Below are 18,084 nucleotides of genomic sequence, written 5' to 3' on the forward strand. Positions count from 1 at the left end.
ATTGAAATTTCTGGGTTTATGTGAGTTACGGTTGATTTTAACTCAATTACGAACTGTAGCTGGAGATTTTGATGTTGTTACGGTTGGTAATAGTTCAATTACCAATCACATGTTCTTATATCTGAGAATTTTCTTCAGTTACGGTTGGTAACCATTTTAGTTTACCAACCGTAACTGGTTTTTCGATTGGGTTTTCTTCAAATTTAACCAGTTACGGTTGGTAGTTCATCCTTTACGAACCGTAACTTCGATTTACGGTTGGTTATGAGCAAAATTCCAACCGTAATTAGCTCTGAAAATGTAAAAAAGTTGAATTTTTACGTACTTTAGATAATTTTGAGCAACAAAAAGCTAGTTGGGACTAATTTAGAAGTATACCCGGTCATTTTCAGGTCCTGGTTCTTCATTTTGTTGGTTAATTTCTTCAATTGATTGAGATTGACCTTCTCCTCTAAGCTTTTTTTTTTTTTAACTCTAAAAATCTGATTTTGGTTTTGACTTTGAGTTAATATAAGTGAAATTAATCATTAACACTTAACTTGATTATCATCACTAAACTAGATTATCAATTATGAGGATTAATTTGTTATTTCCAATTTTTTTTGAATAAGGGACACTCGAATTATCATGTAATGACCATTTTTATCCTATTACAATGCCGCCCCTCTAATAAACCATGCCGCCCCGGCTTGATACACAAGGCCTCTTAACTTCGAGGAAAGCACAGGGTTGACCATTGACGACACCCTTGGTAAAAATCGAGGACAAAATTAACTAAAAAAAAAAAAGTTTACACTGAAACCCCACTTGTGAGTTGCGACTCCCCGGCTAACACAACTTTCAAGGTAATGCGGGTACGTTCGATGTTCTAGTAAAAATCCTTAAAAGTGGCGACAGAAGCCGCTTCAACAAGTAGTACTGTCTAGTAGTAGTAAGTTTGGGATGGAAAGTATCATGAGCCACAGAGCTTCAACCTTATCATTCACACTTACAACTACTTCGCTTCCATCAAAAATGTCGGTACTACAACAACCCACCACCAGAACTCCATTCTTAAATTTCTGTCCTAATTTGCAGAATCAAACTAGAGCTTTAACTACTAAAGATCTTCCCTCACTTCTATTTCATCATAATCATCACCATTATCCTTCAAATTCATCTTCTTTCAAGGTTTATTCTTCATTGAATTTGTTCAGTTCAGATCAAAGCAACATAATTTTGCAAGATGTAGGCGCTACTGGTCTTGTGATGGCGGGAGCTTATTCTCTTGTTCTTGTTTTTGATAATCTTACTAAGAATCAAGTTATTCAACAGGTTAGTACTGTTTCATCTTTATACAAAATGGGGTTATGTTTATTTTGTTGGATTTTAATTTAGAGAAGTTTAGCGAGTTTTATGATTAATTCACGATTAGGAAACATGAAAAGGCTAACCCTAGGTTGATTTTATGCAGAAATACTCGTCATAAATTGATTTTTGTTGTTGCTAATGTACCTAGAAGTTAAGCAAATAACACTGTACTGCGCGCAATTGATTTCTGATGACAAGCTAGAGTCGAGATCTGTAGCCATAAATCAGAAATTAGAATGGAATTTAAGAAATTTTACTAGTAATTATTATGATTGAGCCGCTATTAGGTAGGAAACATGGATTAGATTATAGGCTAAACAGAATTTTTGTTTCTGTACTTTGTACTTGCAATAGTGAGAGAGTCTCATTTTCTATATAGTTCCTAAAAAGTTGGGCACAAAGGCTTTACTGAATGGTGACGACAAGTGAGAAGTACTGTTACTGTAACATATCCAACACCACTCATTTGGAATCTATGTTTCTTGTATGAACCATATACAGTTGGTTTGTGTATGGTCTATTTTATGACTCTTCTTCACTGTGAAGAAAGGTACATTATTTGTGCTATCTATAATAATTTGTTGTTGTATTGATCAAAAAAATAAATAATGCCGGGACTTAGATGTCAATCGGATTCTTTGACATTATTAAGAATGCTGTCTGGATCATTATAATGCAGCCAAATTGTTTTCACGGATTACCATAAGAGTTCCTTGGAAGAGTAAATCCCATTCCCCATGTGTGGAAAACATTGCAGCTACATTTTCCTTCTTTTTTGAGCTAAGCTTGTACAACTCTTTTAAGTTTGCAGTATCGTTCCACTTATCCAGCCAAAAGTTAGTTGATTCATTATCACCTAGTTGAATCTCAGTATTCTCTTCTAAGATAGGTTTGCATGAGGTTTCGTGTCACCACCTGGCATCATAGCTTCTTCTTTTTCCATTTACTGTTTCTTTTATTACCTTTCTCTCCACAATGCCTTCTTTTCTAACCGATATACCTCCACAACCATTTTACGAGAAAAGATATATTTGTGGCTTTGAGATCACTCACCCCCAAGCCACCTTGTTACTTAGATCTGCGTGTTCCAGGAAACCCAACGCATTTTCTTTTCTCCCAAAGAACACTGCGCACATCTTTCGAAGAGTCTTACATATGATTGAATCCAACTTCAAGTCTACTCATCTGACTTTGCACACACGTTGTAAAGCACGAATATTGAGGATCTGTATTAGCTTCATGGGTTCATGGTGCACGAGAGTCTGATGTTCCATACTCACCCTTCCCTGCAAAACAGCTGATGCCCACTTATCAACTCAGTTTATTCCATCAATGATCCAACCATCTCAATTTCGACGGAGTTTGTTTTGCTAAAATTCATATGTATCTGCTTTTGCTACCTATATCTTGGATTTCTTCGGTAGTATCGAAGTTAACCTCTAAAATTCTTTACAATGACAAATGTGATAATAGACCCCAGGCAGTGAGCCAGTTGCATCCAAATTATTAAAGTTACCCAATGGGCCCAATCCCACTGTAACTTCCCAGGAGCACACCTATTAAGGTAATGTAGGTCCCAGTCCCAGTCCATATTCTTTTTGTTTGGTAAATTTTGATAGAAGTGATGATAAAAGAACAGCCAGATCTTCATCACTGAAGCTACCCACATAAATAGTTAGTACTACTAGGTAGTAGAAGGAGTGAAAGTATCATGAGCCACAGAGCATCAATCTTATCGTCATTTCCTTCAAAAATGTCAATACTACATCATCATCGTCATTCCACTAGAGTTCCATTAAATTTCTGTCATAATTTACAGAATCACATTGGAGCTTCTTTAACTATCAAAGATCTTCCATTACTTCTTTTTCATCATAATCATCGCCATTATCCTTCAAATTCATCTTCCTTTAAGGTTTATTCTTCGTTGAATTTGTTCAATTCAGATCAAAGCAACATCGTTTTACAAGATGTAGGTGCTACTGGTCTTGTTATGGTTGGAGCTTATTCTCTTGTTCTTGTTTTTGATAATCTTACTAAGAACCAAGTTATTCAACAGGTTAGTAGTTCTGATTCATGTCTATAAAATGGGGTTTTGTTTTAGTATATTTATTTAATTGATTTATCATTTATTTATTTTTGATTTTAGGGGAGAAAAATGGCAATTTTTATGATTAATCCCAAGATTAGCAAACACATGATGATTAATCCCATGATTAGCAAACACATGATGATTAATCCCATGATTAGCAAACACATTTAGGCTGATTTTTGTTTAATTAATTTAGATTTTAGAGTAATAGTACATTTGACTGAACCCTGGATTGACAAACTAGTAATTTTCATGATCAAATTTAATTAGAACAATTATCACGACAGTCTGTTCTATATATCCACTAGGTTTCTCCCTGGAACTTCTTTGAGATGTAGCCTAATCTAGGCTGTGAATGTTATGGATCACTCAGTACACTGTTAAATCAAGGGTGGGATTATATTTCAAAACATCTGTATCTTAAGTTCTTAACCATTGACTTGAAAATCTGAGATCCAGTAGTCCATAGTATTCAAAGGCTAGATAAAGCCACGTCTTCGAAAGGGTTCCACGAGGGAAATCTTGGATTTTCTCTCGGTGGGTGTAGAACTACTCTCAATCACAAAACATTGTACTGTAATTGATTTCAAATGACAAGAACTATAGTGCATGGTCGTAAATTAGATTGTAATTAGTCAAAAAACATTGTAGTGCAATTGATTTCTAATGACATGAACCGTAGTATATGGTCATAACTTAGCATGTAGATTAAGAAAGTTTTCTGATGTTTATGATTCAACCTAGATTAGCAAACATGGATTATATTATAGGCTAAACAGTTTTTGTTTTTGTACTAGATATTTTTCGGAGGTTGTCGTAATTTGTGTGCACGGAATTGTTAGAGAATTTCGTTTCCCATGCAGTATTATACCTAAAAAGTTAGGCACAAGGGCTGTACTGAATGACGACAACTGATAAGTGATAAGTCCTGTGGTAGATTTTACGTGTAACAGTTGAACACCACTCATTCTCATAGTACTTACATGTGATAAACCAACTAGATTCTTTGACATTATCAGGAACGCCGCTTGAGTCATTGTTCTATATCCAAAATGTTTATCCAGAATACCTTGCCTTTTAAACTAAATGTTCATTAAATACCCGTGTTCTATCTACAATTAATTGCTAAAATACTATCGTCGCAGTAAAGTTGTGTAAAAAGTAGACATGCCACGAATTAGTATTTTGCGAACATAGTATTTAATTTAGTAGATAAGTTATAGACTTGGTTTTCTTCATAATCATCATCAAATTCCTTTTCTTCCACGGTTTATTCTTCATTGAATTTCTTCAATTCAGATCAAAGCAACATAATTTACAAGATGTAGCTGCTACTGGTCTTGTAACGGTCTCTCTTTTTTGATAATATTACTAAGAATCAAGTTACCCAACAGGTTAGTGATTATCTATAAAAAAGGGTTATGTTCCTGTTTTCAGAGTTTATCATTTCGTTGGTAAAGTCAAAAATCAGGAGATCGATGTAATTATGTATGGATAAAAATAGGACTTAGTTTACTTGCTTTGATACTACAGTACTGTTTGTCTTTATACAAGATATTGGGAAGTACTTAGCTGTTACTTTTACTACTAGTAATAGACTAGTATTATATCATGAAGAACGCATTACTTGACCTGAATTTAGCAATTTTATGACTAACCCACTGTTAGCAGACATAAATTAGACTTAACACTAGTTTCTGTTTAGATATGTGTTAATGAATTTTGTCATTTCATTAGCTTTTAGGGCAATTTTATGATCGACCCCCTAGTTGTTGTTCTTGAAAGCTTTGAGATAAAGTGTGTTTTTTCCTGTATCCATCTAGGGAAACCCCTTATGTTTCCTATGTTGAACCCTTCTGGAGATGTGGCTTGATCTAGACTGTGAAATGTCATAGATCACTGGACTCCACATTTTCAAATCAATGGTGAGTTATGTCCACAGGATTTTCCATGGGAATATCCTCTATTGATTAAGAACAATTGGTGGAAAACCCCACGAGAGATCTCAACCATTGACTTGAATATTTGGGGCTCATTTATCAATGGCATTCACAACCAAGATAAAGCCACATTTCCAAAAGGGTTCTGCCAGGGAAACCTTGAGTTTTTTTATTGGTAGGTATCTAGTCAGAAATTGCATTTATGCCTCGAAAGTACAGAAATGTTGTCCTGCAACAGCGCTGCTACACATACCGTAAGCTAGATACTTATATCCCACGGTTTGTCCCACAGGATTACATGGGGCTGGGTTTTGGGCTGGTTGGGGTGGTAAGGTTAGCATTTTTGGTCCTGCAATTGATTTTTATAGAAGAAAAACCGCAGTCATAGTCATAATTTTGAAAGCTGATATGCAGTTTTAGAAATTTTAGAAATTTTTATATTTAAGCCAAGATTAGCGAACATGAGTTAGCTTAGTGTAAACCCTTGTTTTTCTTTTTGTACCTGAAATATTTGGGAGGTAATAATAAATATTGTAGTAATAATTTTTTTACTCAGAATTGTCAGAGATGCCATTTCCCCTCTAGTATTGTACAGTTAGGTAAAAGGCTGCAGTGAATAGTGACAAGTACTGTGCTACATGTGAGAGTGATGAACACCACACAACCATGCTGATAGGAAGCTAGTACTTCCATATGATAAACGACCAAGATTCTTGACTTTTTAGGACTGCCATTCGGGTCATTATTATACCCAAAATGTTTATTTAACAGAGTACTGGCAATGTGGCACAACACCTTAATTTGCTGTACTGCACACTGAATCTGAAGTAATTCCGGCTATTTTTTTTCTTGTTCTTCTATTTGGGAGGTGTGACCATGTTTGCATATGCAAGGGGTTCCAACTTCCACATCAATGTTTTAACTTGAGTTATTATTCCCATTGACGTGAAGAATAAATAAAGTAAACAAAAAGGGTTTGTGTTTTGAATTATTCTAACTATCTAAATAATAAGGATTCAACTTTCAAGGTATACTCTACTCCTCGGCTAAGTGCTGTCTGGGCGTGATATTAAACGCAAGGTCTCTGTAAGTTGAACAGAGACTACATGTTTGGTGTTTTGCTTGGGTCATTAAAATGACTTCCATGCTCGCAACTCATGTCGATCTATGTTTGTACATATTAATATAAGTATTGCGCTGCAACTCGGCCTATGAAATACGAGACACATCTCTTAGCTCTAGTATTATATTTGTGTGTGTTTGTTGAATTCAATTGACACTTCTTCTAAACAGATTTTTACCTCTTTCATTTAGAGCAGAATTTGAGTAGAAAACTGGTGCATGTGTTGTCAGGGTTGCTATTCCTGTCTTGTTGGCCGATCTTCAGGTGGTCCTTTCTCACTTTTATTTTCTCATTGTGTAAAGCTATTTTTCTTCTTCCTATCTTTTTATACTGAATTTCTGCATATGATCCTAGAATAGCAACTCTGCGGAGGCTCGCTACTTTGCTGCTGTTGTTCCTTTCGTGAATTGTGCAAGGCTTATTCTAAATGGCTTATCACTCACAACAGATGCAGGTCTTGTGAAGTCCGTTACTCGCGAGGGTAATCCAAGGTAATTTTGTCAAGCACTAGTATCGAGTCTCTTCCTTCTGTAAAAGAAAGCGTTTTCAGGTTAACATATTTGTAAATTGTTCAAACTCGCAGGGAATTGCTAAAAGGACCCCTCTGTTATGTGCTGGTATTGATCCTCTCTGCTGTTGCCTTTTGGCGTGACTCTCCGGTCGGGATTATGTCATTGGCAATGATGTGTGGTGGGGATGGTAATAATCACCTTCGGCCTTCTTCAGTAATTGTGCTTGCCGCTTTTCCAAGTAACCACCAACTGATGTTAGCTTTCTAACAGGAGTTGCTGATATTATTGGGAGAAGATATGGAAAACAAAAGCTACCATATAACCAGCAGAAGAGTTGGGCTGGCAGCATCTCCATGTTTACATTTGGTTTCTTAGTTTCCATTGGGTACGTTAGTAGCAATTTATTGATCTTGTCTCACCAGCAGCACAGGATTTAGAACTGAAGTTGACAAATGTCTGTTGTAGGTTACCACATTAAGAACTTTCTCAATTTGAGATGATTTTGAATTCTTTGTAGGATGCTCAAATACTTTACTGCTCTGGGATACTTCGAGTTGGATTGGTCGTCTACAACGGGAAGAGTCGCTTTAGTGTCTTTGGTGGCAACGATAGTGGAATCCCTCCCAACTACAGAGGTACTTGACGACAATTTATCTGTTCCATTATCAACCATGTTAGTAGCAGTTCTTATGTTTGGTTAACATCCTTTTTCATAAGGCCGTAACTGTATCTGTAATTAAATCTCCACCTCCACTGGTTTGATGTTAAAGTTGTTGTCTCCATCAATGTTACCATAGCCCTTCTCTTTGATCCCTGCCTTACGGAAACTAGTTGTTGTTTATGAAAAGAAGCAGGTAGTACAGCTAGAACACACATCGACAAACACATTTGTTTCATGTTGCCATTTATTCAAGGAAATGTGACACTATTTGTTGAGGTGGTAGAACATTCAAAGATATTTGCGAGTCAACTAACCCCAGCGATATGAATTCGCCCATTACTCAAAAAGTAGTGCAGTTGCAATTCGCTATCCACAGCTTATGTGGTAGTCTTAGGATCAGTCTAGGTGATGAAGCTTCAATCAGATAAGTATGAAAAATGAGGGCTTCAAATTACCTAACTTTCTGCTTGTTCCCCATCTAGTATTCAAAGCACCAATGCTTGAATTTGAATGTGCAGCTATATTAGTACCATTACCATGTGATATAATTATGGGCGTAAAAATCATCAATGGATGACGGCGACAATTCAAATCAAATTTTGCAGTTGCAGAAAGCATATAAATGCCCGCAACAGACGCCCCAGTTGTGGGTTTAAATATCAAAATTGGAGATCTTTAAGGAACAATTTTTTCTGCGGTAATTTCGAATTGGTGGGCAGTTAGTCCCGTAAAATTAGGACCCTACGAGATTCTTTATCCTTCACGGCAATTTTTTCATTATCCTTCATTGAAAAAGAAAAATTACCACCCAAAATTTCTCTAAATTTTTTTTTCTCAATTCTTTAAACAAATGGTGCGCTAAAACCCTAGCACCACAAACACAAGATATTACCATCTTTTTTGAAGTTTCATTCAAATTTTTGGAACCTAACCCATACAAATTCACAAAACAAAGAAAGATAAAATTACTTTTTTTTTCTGGTGGATTTCTTGATTTCAAAAGCTTTCTAATTTTGTCTCTCTTCGATTGCTTGATCCGAATATTCAATCGATAGAAAGGTACGTACGTAGATTTCCTCAAACTACATTATCATGAATCTAGTCTGTTATTTGATGTGTGTTTCTCAAACTGTGGATTTGGTTGGTTATTGATGAATTGTGCATAAAGAATTTGTCCATTTTCTGCTTGAATTTGTTTCTTGTTAAGAATTGCAAAGAGAATTTGGTACGGAATTTGGCATATTTATGGCATGGCTATTTTCGTATGTAGAGTTCATGGAGATGATATGGGTTGAATTGTTTGGCATGATGCTTATAATGGGCAGTAAATTTAGGTTACGTCTTAGACGTCATTCTCATGGATGTCGTGTGTGCAAGCATTTATGGACCAAACCTTTGAGCTTATGAGCAGCGTAGCCAGCAACCGAGTTGGTGCATAAAATATCTAATTTTGTTTATGACAGAGCTTTTGATAAATTTTGACACCCTTGTATGATTTTTCTCACCGAATGTATTAACAAACTGCGAAATATCGCCCAAAATCTATATTAAAATAGTGAATACTTTTTAACTTTTAAAATCAATTTCAGAAAGATTTCTAAAATAAAAAATGGTCGGTTTTTTATTCAAGCAAATTGCTTGACTTTTGAGATTAATTTATGTTTCTTTAAAATCAAAAGTAACTCGGGATATGGTATCCAAACATGTTATTAGTGTAAACAAAGTGTAAAATAGTCATGTAATGTACAAATGTATATGTATAAACACATAGCCATGTAACGTACCTATGTAGATGTATAAACACATGAAGTTGATGAGTGAAGTTATCAATTTTAGGACCACTCAGAGCACTCTGACCACCACTGTTCTTATAACCACATAGTCGATCAAAATGCATTCACGATTTTCTTATCATCTATTTGTCATCACAACAAATCAAGGTAAAAAATCATGCAATTCCCTTTTTACATTTTTATATGCTATTCTATTTTTGAACCCCACTAATTAATTGGGTCACACACATTTTCTTTAACTTAACGTTTTAATGCATGATGCGAGTGATTACAGCTTTCGATTACCAAGTGTGTATAACTTGCCTTTCAAAGCAATACAGAATTTTATAACTCACTCAATTTATTAAGGAAGTTTGTTTTGTTAGGTTTAACAACCCTTGTGAAAAAGACCGCCAAAAAAAAAGATTCCACCAAAACCTTAAACCTTAAAAAGAAAAAAATTAAACCCAAAACAACTGAATATCACGGTGGTGTAAGTATCCCATTAAAAATGGAAAAAAGTCGGACAATTAGTCTCACTGTAATTACTAAGTACTGATAGCTAGAATAAAGAATATATAACTCCATTAATGAGAAAAGTTCATTCAGGGATATGGTAGATAGAAGATATTAAAGCCGTTCCAATCACTGTTAGTTGGATTAGACCACAATTCAGCAGAGACGTACAGAGAGGTATTATTATTGCTGGTCCACTTTATGTATGTGGTCTTGGTGAAATGCCGGGAAGGATTATTTTCTCGGGATATTCTTTATTTCCGGTTAACTGAAGTCCAGTGACAGAGATAAGACGACCCTTTATTTTATTAAAGTGGTAAAGTTACCGGAGACATGAATAACTCGTTGACACCAAATTTTTTACCCATCAAAGACATTACACGGTTTGACATACTGCAGCAACACTGTAGAGTTTGCATATTTTGATGATTATTTTTTGTCACAGAAACGTGCAAGTAATTAATTTATAAACAGAGAGGAGTAAATAGCCGAAAGAGAGAGTTTGGCTCTGTTTGGGTGTTCTTTTCTTGATGAAACACCGTCTAGTAATTGGGTGATGAGGTGTTTGAACTGAAACAAGCAACTAATGGCACCACATGTTGACAGACTTGTTATAGAGTCCAAATTGGACTCTTCTTATTATAACTCTCTCCTGTCTCTGTCTCTCTATAACTCTCTGCAATATATATCTCTTCGTGGGATAAGCATGTGCAGATGGCAGATTTATGGTTTTAGAATCAGATTCATGATCAAGGGTCCCTCCTTTTACTGCAAACGACAATAAAACATTCACCTTCTTGGAACCATCCTCTGTCTCACTCCCATCTCTCTCTATTTCTCAATTGAGTTTTCAGTTAAATTTGCTAATATAGTCTGGTTTATTTTTGTTCAGAAGAAGAAGTGCTTAAGAGGATCTTGAGACGGTGGTGGTGGGCAGTGGTTCTATTCTTGGGAAGAAGCTAAGTGATTAGGTAGCTTTGCCATGGCAACGAAAGGATTTGTAGTGTATCTTCTCACATGTTTCTCTATTGCTATTCTATCGACTTTCTTCATTAGCTCACCATCATTCAATAACCATGTTCTTCAACTTCTTAATCAAGAAGAACCTCATATTGTGTTATCTACTTTTAAATACTCGAACCTAACGTATTCGAGTAATGGGTCTTACTCGGCTCAAGAGAATGGACGGGATATCAAGGTTTGGCCGGTAAGTCATAATCTCTATCTGTCTATATGCCTTGGTTGCACCATGAGAAGTAATTTGATTTTAAGTTGTTTTTGATTTAACAGCCGCTTGAATTCAATTGGAGAAGTGTATTGGCAACTATAATTGGATTTCTTGGTTCTGGTTTTGGGACCGTAGGTGGTGTTGGAGGTGGTGGGATTTTTGTTCCTATGCTGAATTTGATTGTTGGATTCGATACCAAGTCTGCCGCTGCTCTTTCGAAATGTAAGTTAATGCCCAGGATTGTCTTAATCGAAGACACCCATGTTCTTAATCATTGTGAGGCTAATTAAAAATTGGATATGAAATTGCAGGTATGATTATGGGTGCATCATGCTCATCAGTTTGGTATAATCTAAGAGTACCTCATCCAACAAAAGACGTTCCAATTATCGATTACGATCTTGCTCTTGTTTTCCAACCGATGCTTATGCTTGGAATCACACTTGGTGTTGCACTAAGTGTTGTTTTTCCTTACTGGCTCATCACCATTCTCATTATCATTCTTTTCTTGGGTTAGTAAATTAATCTTTTTTACGCTTTACCATCCATTGAACCGTTAGTTTAATTTTGTCCTGATAGATTGTTGTTCTTGATTGAATCAGGGACATCATCAAGGTCATTCTTCAAAGGAATTGAAATGTGGAAACAAGAAACAATCTTCAATGTATGTTTTCCGATTCTCAAAATCGTTAGTATTCTTTTACAATTGTTGATTTACCATTAATCTTTTCTCATAAACTTCATTATTTCATGCATGCAGTCAGAAGAAGAGAAGAAGCAGAATGCTAATCCGTTGCATAACTCCAATGGCGAACGTAAGCATCGAATCTTTGCTAATCACAAAACATCAGATCCATAATAATGCTTAAGAGACCGCTAATTAAACTGTTTTTTTTATGCAGTTCTGATCGACACAGAATATGAACCACTGGTTCCTAGAGAAGAGAAATCCAAACTAGTGAGTAAAAAACAAAGTCCAATGTCTTTATCCGTGGTCCTATATTCCGTGGTTTATACTGAATCAAAAATTTGCATTATTTTCTGAAATTCTTGCAGCAAATTTTACTGTTCAATCTTAGATGGAAAAGAACCCTGGCATTGGCGATTGTCTGGGTTGCATTTTTGCTCTGTCAAATGATAAAGGTAAATTCACAACTGTTAAATCTCTACATAAAAAAAAAAAATTCAGAACTGTCTTTTTTCTTGGTATTTTTTAACTGTTTGTTGTTCTTGGAAACAGAACGAAACAGAGGTTTGCAGTGCATGGTATTGGACACTAAACCTTCTACAAGTAAGTGGTTTGTAGTCCAGTTTCGTCGAAATCCGAGTAAACAAGTGGACAGTTTAAATACATTATTTCTGTCGTCTGAATTTGAGTGTCATTAAATACATTTAGCATAATTAATCTCGTAATTACTATGTGTGCAGTTTCCTGTGGCTCTCAGTGTGTTTGGATATGGAGCAGCAAGATTGTATAGAGAGAGTAAGAGGAGAAGAGCATGTGGTAACAGTGAACCAGTTTGTGAAGCTAATATTCAATGGACTGCACTTCAGATTGCTTTTTGTGCACTCTGTGGGATTTTAGGAGGTACAGTTGGTGGACTTTTAGGGTCAGGTGGTGGTTTCATTCTAGGCCCTCTTCTTCTTGAACTCGCAGTCATTCCTCAGGTACAAACTTATCTTTCTCATCTTTTCGATCAATCGATAGAATTTTGAATTCAGATCGTAGATATCAATGACTCTGAATAATTTCTACGCAAATAGTTGTACATAGAATCCTACTAATTTTTTGGTTGCCAACAAGATTCCTAGGGATCTATCGATGTCTAGGATTGGGTAATTATTACTACAATATGGAAGAAAATAATTGAGAAGAACATTATTTCCTTTTGGTTTGATTTGAAACAAGTGTTTGTATTTATTATGTTGCCAAGGAAAAAAGAGGAAAACTTTTACAGCCTTTGCATTATTTGACTCAAATATTTGTTTGATTATATCAATTATGGCATGGGGAATAGAAGGAATAATATAGATGGCTGATGCAAATATTTGTTTGATTGTATCAATTATGGCATGGGGAATAGAAGAAAAGTTTAAATATTTTGTTAATGTTGGTGGAATTGCCTTTTATCTGTAGGTGGCAAGTGCAACTGCAACTTTTGTGATGATGTTTTCATCATCCATTTCTGTGGTAGAGTTCTACTTTCTCAAGAGGTTCCCAATTCCATACGGTAGGTTACACTTACATTTCATACCTACATGTTTAAATTTGGATATCGTTTTCACGAAAAATCAAAATGCTGTAACACTGAATTTTGTTTAACTTTGGGTGCATGCAGCTCTATATCTTATTGCAGTATCTGTAGCCGCTGGATTTTGGGGGCAATGTTTCATTAGGAAACTAATTGCCATACTGAAAAGAGCTTCAATCATTATATTCATTTTGTCTGCAGTCATCTTTGCAAGTGCTCTAACAATGGGTATTTCTCAAAACCCTGCCTTCTATAATCTAATGATGGTTTTTCGGAGAATTTGTGTTTTAAGACTTCGCTTGGAGGATGAATCTACTGATTATATTTTGATCTTTCTTTGTTCTTAGGTGTTGTGGGGATCCAGAAGAGCTTGAGTATGATACATAATCACGAGTACATGGGATTTTTGAACTTCTGTGAAAACTGAAATCATTCATGGAATTCTTCAAGGCTGAAGCTAGAGAAGACATTAAAATAGATAGGTCGCGTTATTCAATTCCAGGGAACGCAGGACAACGAAAGGTGTTGGTCAATACCTTATTGACTAACCCCACGGATACACTGCTAAGAAGGTAATAAAAAGTTAGTATTGATATTGTTGGTTAAATGGTGATTTTTTTGGGTGTCTGCTGATTGATGCAGCCTCGCCTTTATTATTGTTCGTCTGGATCTTAATTTATTAGACTTATACACATTGTCCAAAATGTAAGCATTTTGTGTTTTTATGAATGATATAAATACATATGTGGAAAAACCACCAAAAAGAAAAAATGGTTGGATATATATGGCAAGCCTCTATAGGCCTGGCCTTGTGTCTCTTATGTCTCAGACCAAGATCTTCTCTTTTTTATGTGTCTTTTATTTCTAAATCGAAATCATCTCCTTCGGAAGCTTTATTAATTTTGAAGTTAAAAGATTTGTTGATATATCCAAGATCACCATTTTCTTTTCTATCAATAATTTTGTTTCCTTAAATAGTAAAGACTCCACCAAAGACAAAACTTATCTTGTAACCAGGGTTATTTGGACACCCATTTTACCTAAACTTGGGTTCAGGTTTTTCACTATAAATAGTTACACTACCTCTATCGAGCTGCACACCTCTCTTTGCAAGCTTATATGCAGAGTAATTAATCTCGCTAAAGTGGTGTTTAAAATCTATACAACGCATGTTAATCAGTTTTAAACATAGAATAGCCCATTCTCCCTGTATGATTCCACAAACTTGCAAACCAACGAATCTCTACTTTTCAGTGATTCGGGATGCCAGTTTCCTCAAGCATCTCAATATAATAAGTTTGTCAATCATTGATCGAAGTTTTGAAACTTTTTTTCTTGAATAAAGAAGACAATCAAGTGGCCTCAAGTTGGTACAAAAAGATTGATGTTTGGCACATACATATGCATGTTTGCCTTATGCCATGGCAATTTCTCGATAGCCCATCTTTCAATACATATGTTTTATATGTGGTTATCCATGAAATCTTTGTTCTTCTAACACAATTAACTTGTGAGGTTACCCTTAGCAAACTGTGGTTAACTCTCTCTTTGAAATAATTGTATGATCATTTAAGAACTCAAACCTATTCCTATTAAGAGCAAGGGCTATGAATGAGTGTGTTTTGCACTCATTCACTACCAAATCCAGTGAGAGACTGGGTGAAAGAGTGTTTCCTGCATTATGGAAGGAGTAGAAAAGAGACTAAGAAGCTAATCATTAGCCGCTTTAAAAAAAATCACTTGGGCGGCCTTTCTTTGGCCGTATTTAGAGTTTTTTTATTAATAAAACTAGTGTGGGATCCGTTTTTTAGAGTTTTAAATAAATAAAAAAGCTAAAAAATGCTTGAGAGGCAGATCTTTAGCCGCTCAAGGTGTTTTTTCCCAAGAGGCTGATTTTCACCGCTTAGTGTCCACTTTCCCCCCCTCATTCTTTCCAATGAGTGTATGAATAATTTTTGATGAATGAGTGGGTGTTTTCACTCCATAGTAGCACCTAATTAGATCAAATCCAGTGAGACTCATTCATATTGAATGAGAACCCTCACTCCATAGCCCTTGCTCTAAGTAGTTACTGATTAACATTGCACTCCGAACTGTACGATGTAAGTGAGTGCTCATTGCATAAGCAGGAAGGACTGCAGGAGTCGAGATTACTAAAGACTACAAATAATTGGAAGAAAAGATACTATCATGGACATCTAAGTACAAGGCTCTATGCCAGCTGCATGGCCTAAACTAGTTAGAAAATCCAAACTCGCCTAACTTGGCTTGCAATTGCAATGGTAAAGTCTGAAATTCTTCCCGGGTGTTGATGGTGGTTTTTAGCCTAGGGTTAAAATCGTAAAACCGCACATCTGACACAACGTCATTATGATCACTAGCACATTTATTGAATCGATCAGCATGCTTACGTCAGAATTACCAGGGTATCTATTTTCTTTCTATGTGTCATGTTCCACGGCAGGACCCTTAACCTTAATTGACGTCACCTGTACAAAACCCCAATTCTCATGCCAGCCGCACCACTGTGCCAATGGCAAACCGTACCAGCCACACCTCCGTGCCAAGGCATGCCAACCATGCCAGCCGCACCACTGTACCAATGGAAAACTGTGCCAGCCACACCTCCGCGCCAAGGCATGCCAACCATGCCAGCCGCACCACTATGCCAATGGCAAACCGTGCCTGCCACACCTCCGCGCCAAGGCATGCCAACCATGCCAGCCACACCTCCGCGCCAAGGCATGCCAACCATTCCAGCCGCACCACTGTGCTAATGGCAAACCGTGCCAGCCACACCTCCGCGCCACTGTGTCAATGGAAAACCGTGCCAGCCACACCTCCGCGCCAAGGCATTCCAGCCATGCTAGCCGCACCATGTGCCAAACGGCATGCCAATCCCTTGGCCCCTCCGTGCCAAGCCAACCGCACCTAGCCATGCTAGCCACACGATGTGCCAAACCGAATGCCAAGCCCTTGGCCCCGCCGTGCCAAGCCAACCGCACTAGCCATGCTATCCACACCATGTTCCAAATGGCACGCCAAGCCCTTGGCCCCGCCGTGCCAAGCCAACCGCACCTAACCATACAAGCCGCACCATGTGCCAAACGGCATGCCAAGCCCTTGGCCCCGCAGTGCCAAGCCAACTGCACCTAGCCATGTTAGCCGCTCCATGTGCCAAACGACATGCCAAACCCTTGGCCCCGCCATGCCAAGCCAACCGCACCTAGCCATGCTAGCCGCACCATGTACCAAACGGCATGCCAAGCTCTTGGCTCCTCCATGCCAAGCCAACCACACCCCACCATGCCAAACGCACCATGCCAATGGCATGCCAACCTAGACGCGCCGCCATGCTGGTCGTCCCTATGCGGCTACTAAAACGAAGGCGTGCGACAATCAACGGTCGCCCTTCATTCCCATGATCGAATCCTATCCATCCAAGGTTACCAGACAACGCATGGTAAACTTTGACCCGAAACCCTAGTTTGGCCACGCCCAAACCGTGCCATGGCATGCCAACCTAGCCGCGGCACCATGCTGGTCGTCCCTATGCGGCTACTAAAACGAAGGCGTGCGACAATCAACGGTCGCCCTTCAATCCCAGGATCGAATCCTAGCCGTCCAAGGTTAACAGACAACGTATGGTAACCTTTGGCCCGAAATCCTAGTTTGGCCATACCAATGGCATGCCAACCTAGCCGTGCCACCATGCTGGTCGTCCCTATGCGGCTACTAAAACGAAGGCGTGCGACAATCAACGGTCGCCCTTCAATCCCAGGATCGAATCCTATCCATCCAAGGTTACCAAAAAACGCAAGGCAACCTTTGGGCACGCCCAAACCGCGCCAAGGCATGCATGCCAATGGTATGCCAACCTAGTCGCGCCACCATGCTGGTCGTCCCTATGCGGCTACTAAAACGAAGGTGTGCGACAATCAACGGTCGCCCTTCAATCCCAGGATCGAATCCTAGCCATCCAAGGTTACCAGACAACGCATGGTAACCTTTGGCTCGAAATCCTAGTTTGGCCATGCCCAAACCGCGCCAAGGCATGCCATGCCAATGGCATGCCAACCTAGCCGTGCCACCATGCTGGTCGTCCCTATGCGGCTACTAAAACGAAGGCGTGCGACAATCAACGGTCTCCCTTCAATCCCATGATCGAATCCTATCCATCCAAGGTTACCAGACAACGCATGGTAAACTTTGACCCGAAACCCTAGTTTGGCCACGCCCAAACCGTGCCATGGCATGCCAACCTAGCCGCGCCACCATGCAGGTCGTCCCTATGCGGCTACTAAAACGAAGGCGTGCGACAATCAACGGTCTCCCTTCAATCCCAGGATCGAATCCTAGCCATCCAAGGTTAACAGACAACGTATGGTAACCTTTGGCTCGAAATCCTAGTTTGGCCATGCCCAAACCGCGCCAAGGCATGCCATGCCCAAACCGCGCCAAGGCATGCCATGCCAATGGCATGCCAACCTAGACGCGTCACCATGCTGGCCGTCTCTATGCGGCTACTAAAACGAAGGTGTGTGACAATCAACGGTCGCCCTTCAATCCCAGGATCGAATCCTAGCCATCCAAGGTTACCAGAAAACGCATGGAAACCTTTGGCCCGAAACCCTAGTT

At 38.3% G+C, this 18,084-nt stretch overlaps 2 protein-coding genes across 5 annotated transcripts; both read left to right on the forward strand.

Annotated features, from left to right (window-relative positions):
* The first annotated feature begins 903 nt into the window (after nt 1-903).
* On the forward strand, nt 904-7,973 carry LOC113314195 (probable phytol kinase 1, chloroplastic). Of its 2 annotated transcripts, none has more exons than XM_026562967.1 (6): nt 904-1,314; nt 6,702-6,769; nt 6,865-6,996; nt 7,089-7,204; nt 7,288-7,402; nt 7,535-7,973. In XM_026562967.1, the coding sequence occupies exons 1-6, from the start codon at nt 943-945 to the stop codon at nt 7,716-7,718; spliced, it is 987 nt and encodes a 328-aa protein (XP_026418752.1). In that variant the 5' UTR covers nt 904-942; the 3' UTR covers nt 7,719-7,973. The 2 variants fall into 2 exon arrangements, with proteins under 2 accessions (XP_026418752.1, XP_026418753.1); XM_026562968.1 differs by lacking the exon at nt 904-1,314 and adding an exon at nt 3,037-3,409.
* A 496-nt stretch (nt 7,974-8,469) lies between these two features.
* LOC113314194 (sulfite exporter TauE/SafE family protein 4-like) lies at nt 8,470-14,274 on the forward strand. Of its 3 annotated transcripts, none has more exons than XM_026562964.1 (13): nt 8,470-8,737; nt 10,859-11,173; nt 11,257-11,416; nt 11,506-11,706; nt 11,797-11,858; nt 11,955-12,009; nt 12,097-12,152; nt 12,251-12,337; nt 12,435-12,485; nt 12,623-12,862; nt 13,332-13,425; nt 13,534-13,674; nt 13,794-14,274. In XM_026562964.1, the coding sequence occupies exons 2-13, from the start codon at nt 10,949-10,951 to the stop codon at nt 13,871-13,873; spliced, it is 1,452 nt and encodes a 483-aa protein (XP_026418749.1). In that variant the 5' UTR covers nt 8,470-8,737; nt 10,859-10,948; the 3' UTR covers nt 13,874-14,274. The 3 variants fall into 3 exon arrangements, with proteins under 3 accessions (XP_026418749.1, XP_026418750.1, XP_026418748.1); XM_026562965.1 differs by lacking the exon at nt 8,470-8,737 and adding an exon at nt 9,968-10,143; XM_026562963.1 differs by lacking the exon at nt 8,470-8,737 and having other exon boundaries at nt 10,200-11,173.
* Nucleotides 14,275-18,084: the final 3,810 nt, after the last annotated feature.

This window comes from Papaver somniferum, chromosome 9 (genome assembly GCF_003573695.1).
Source record: "Papaver somniferum cultivar HN1 chromosome 9, ASM357369v1, whole genome shotgun sequence".
NCBI lineage: Eukaryota > Viridiplantae > Streptophyta > Magnoliopsida > Ranunculales > Papaveraceae > Papaver > Papaver somniferum.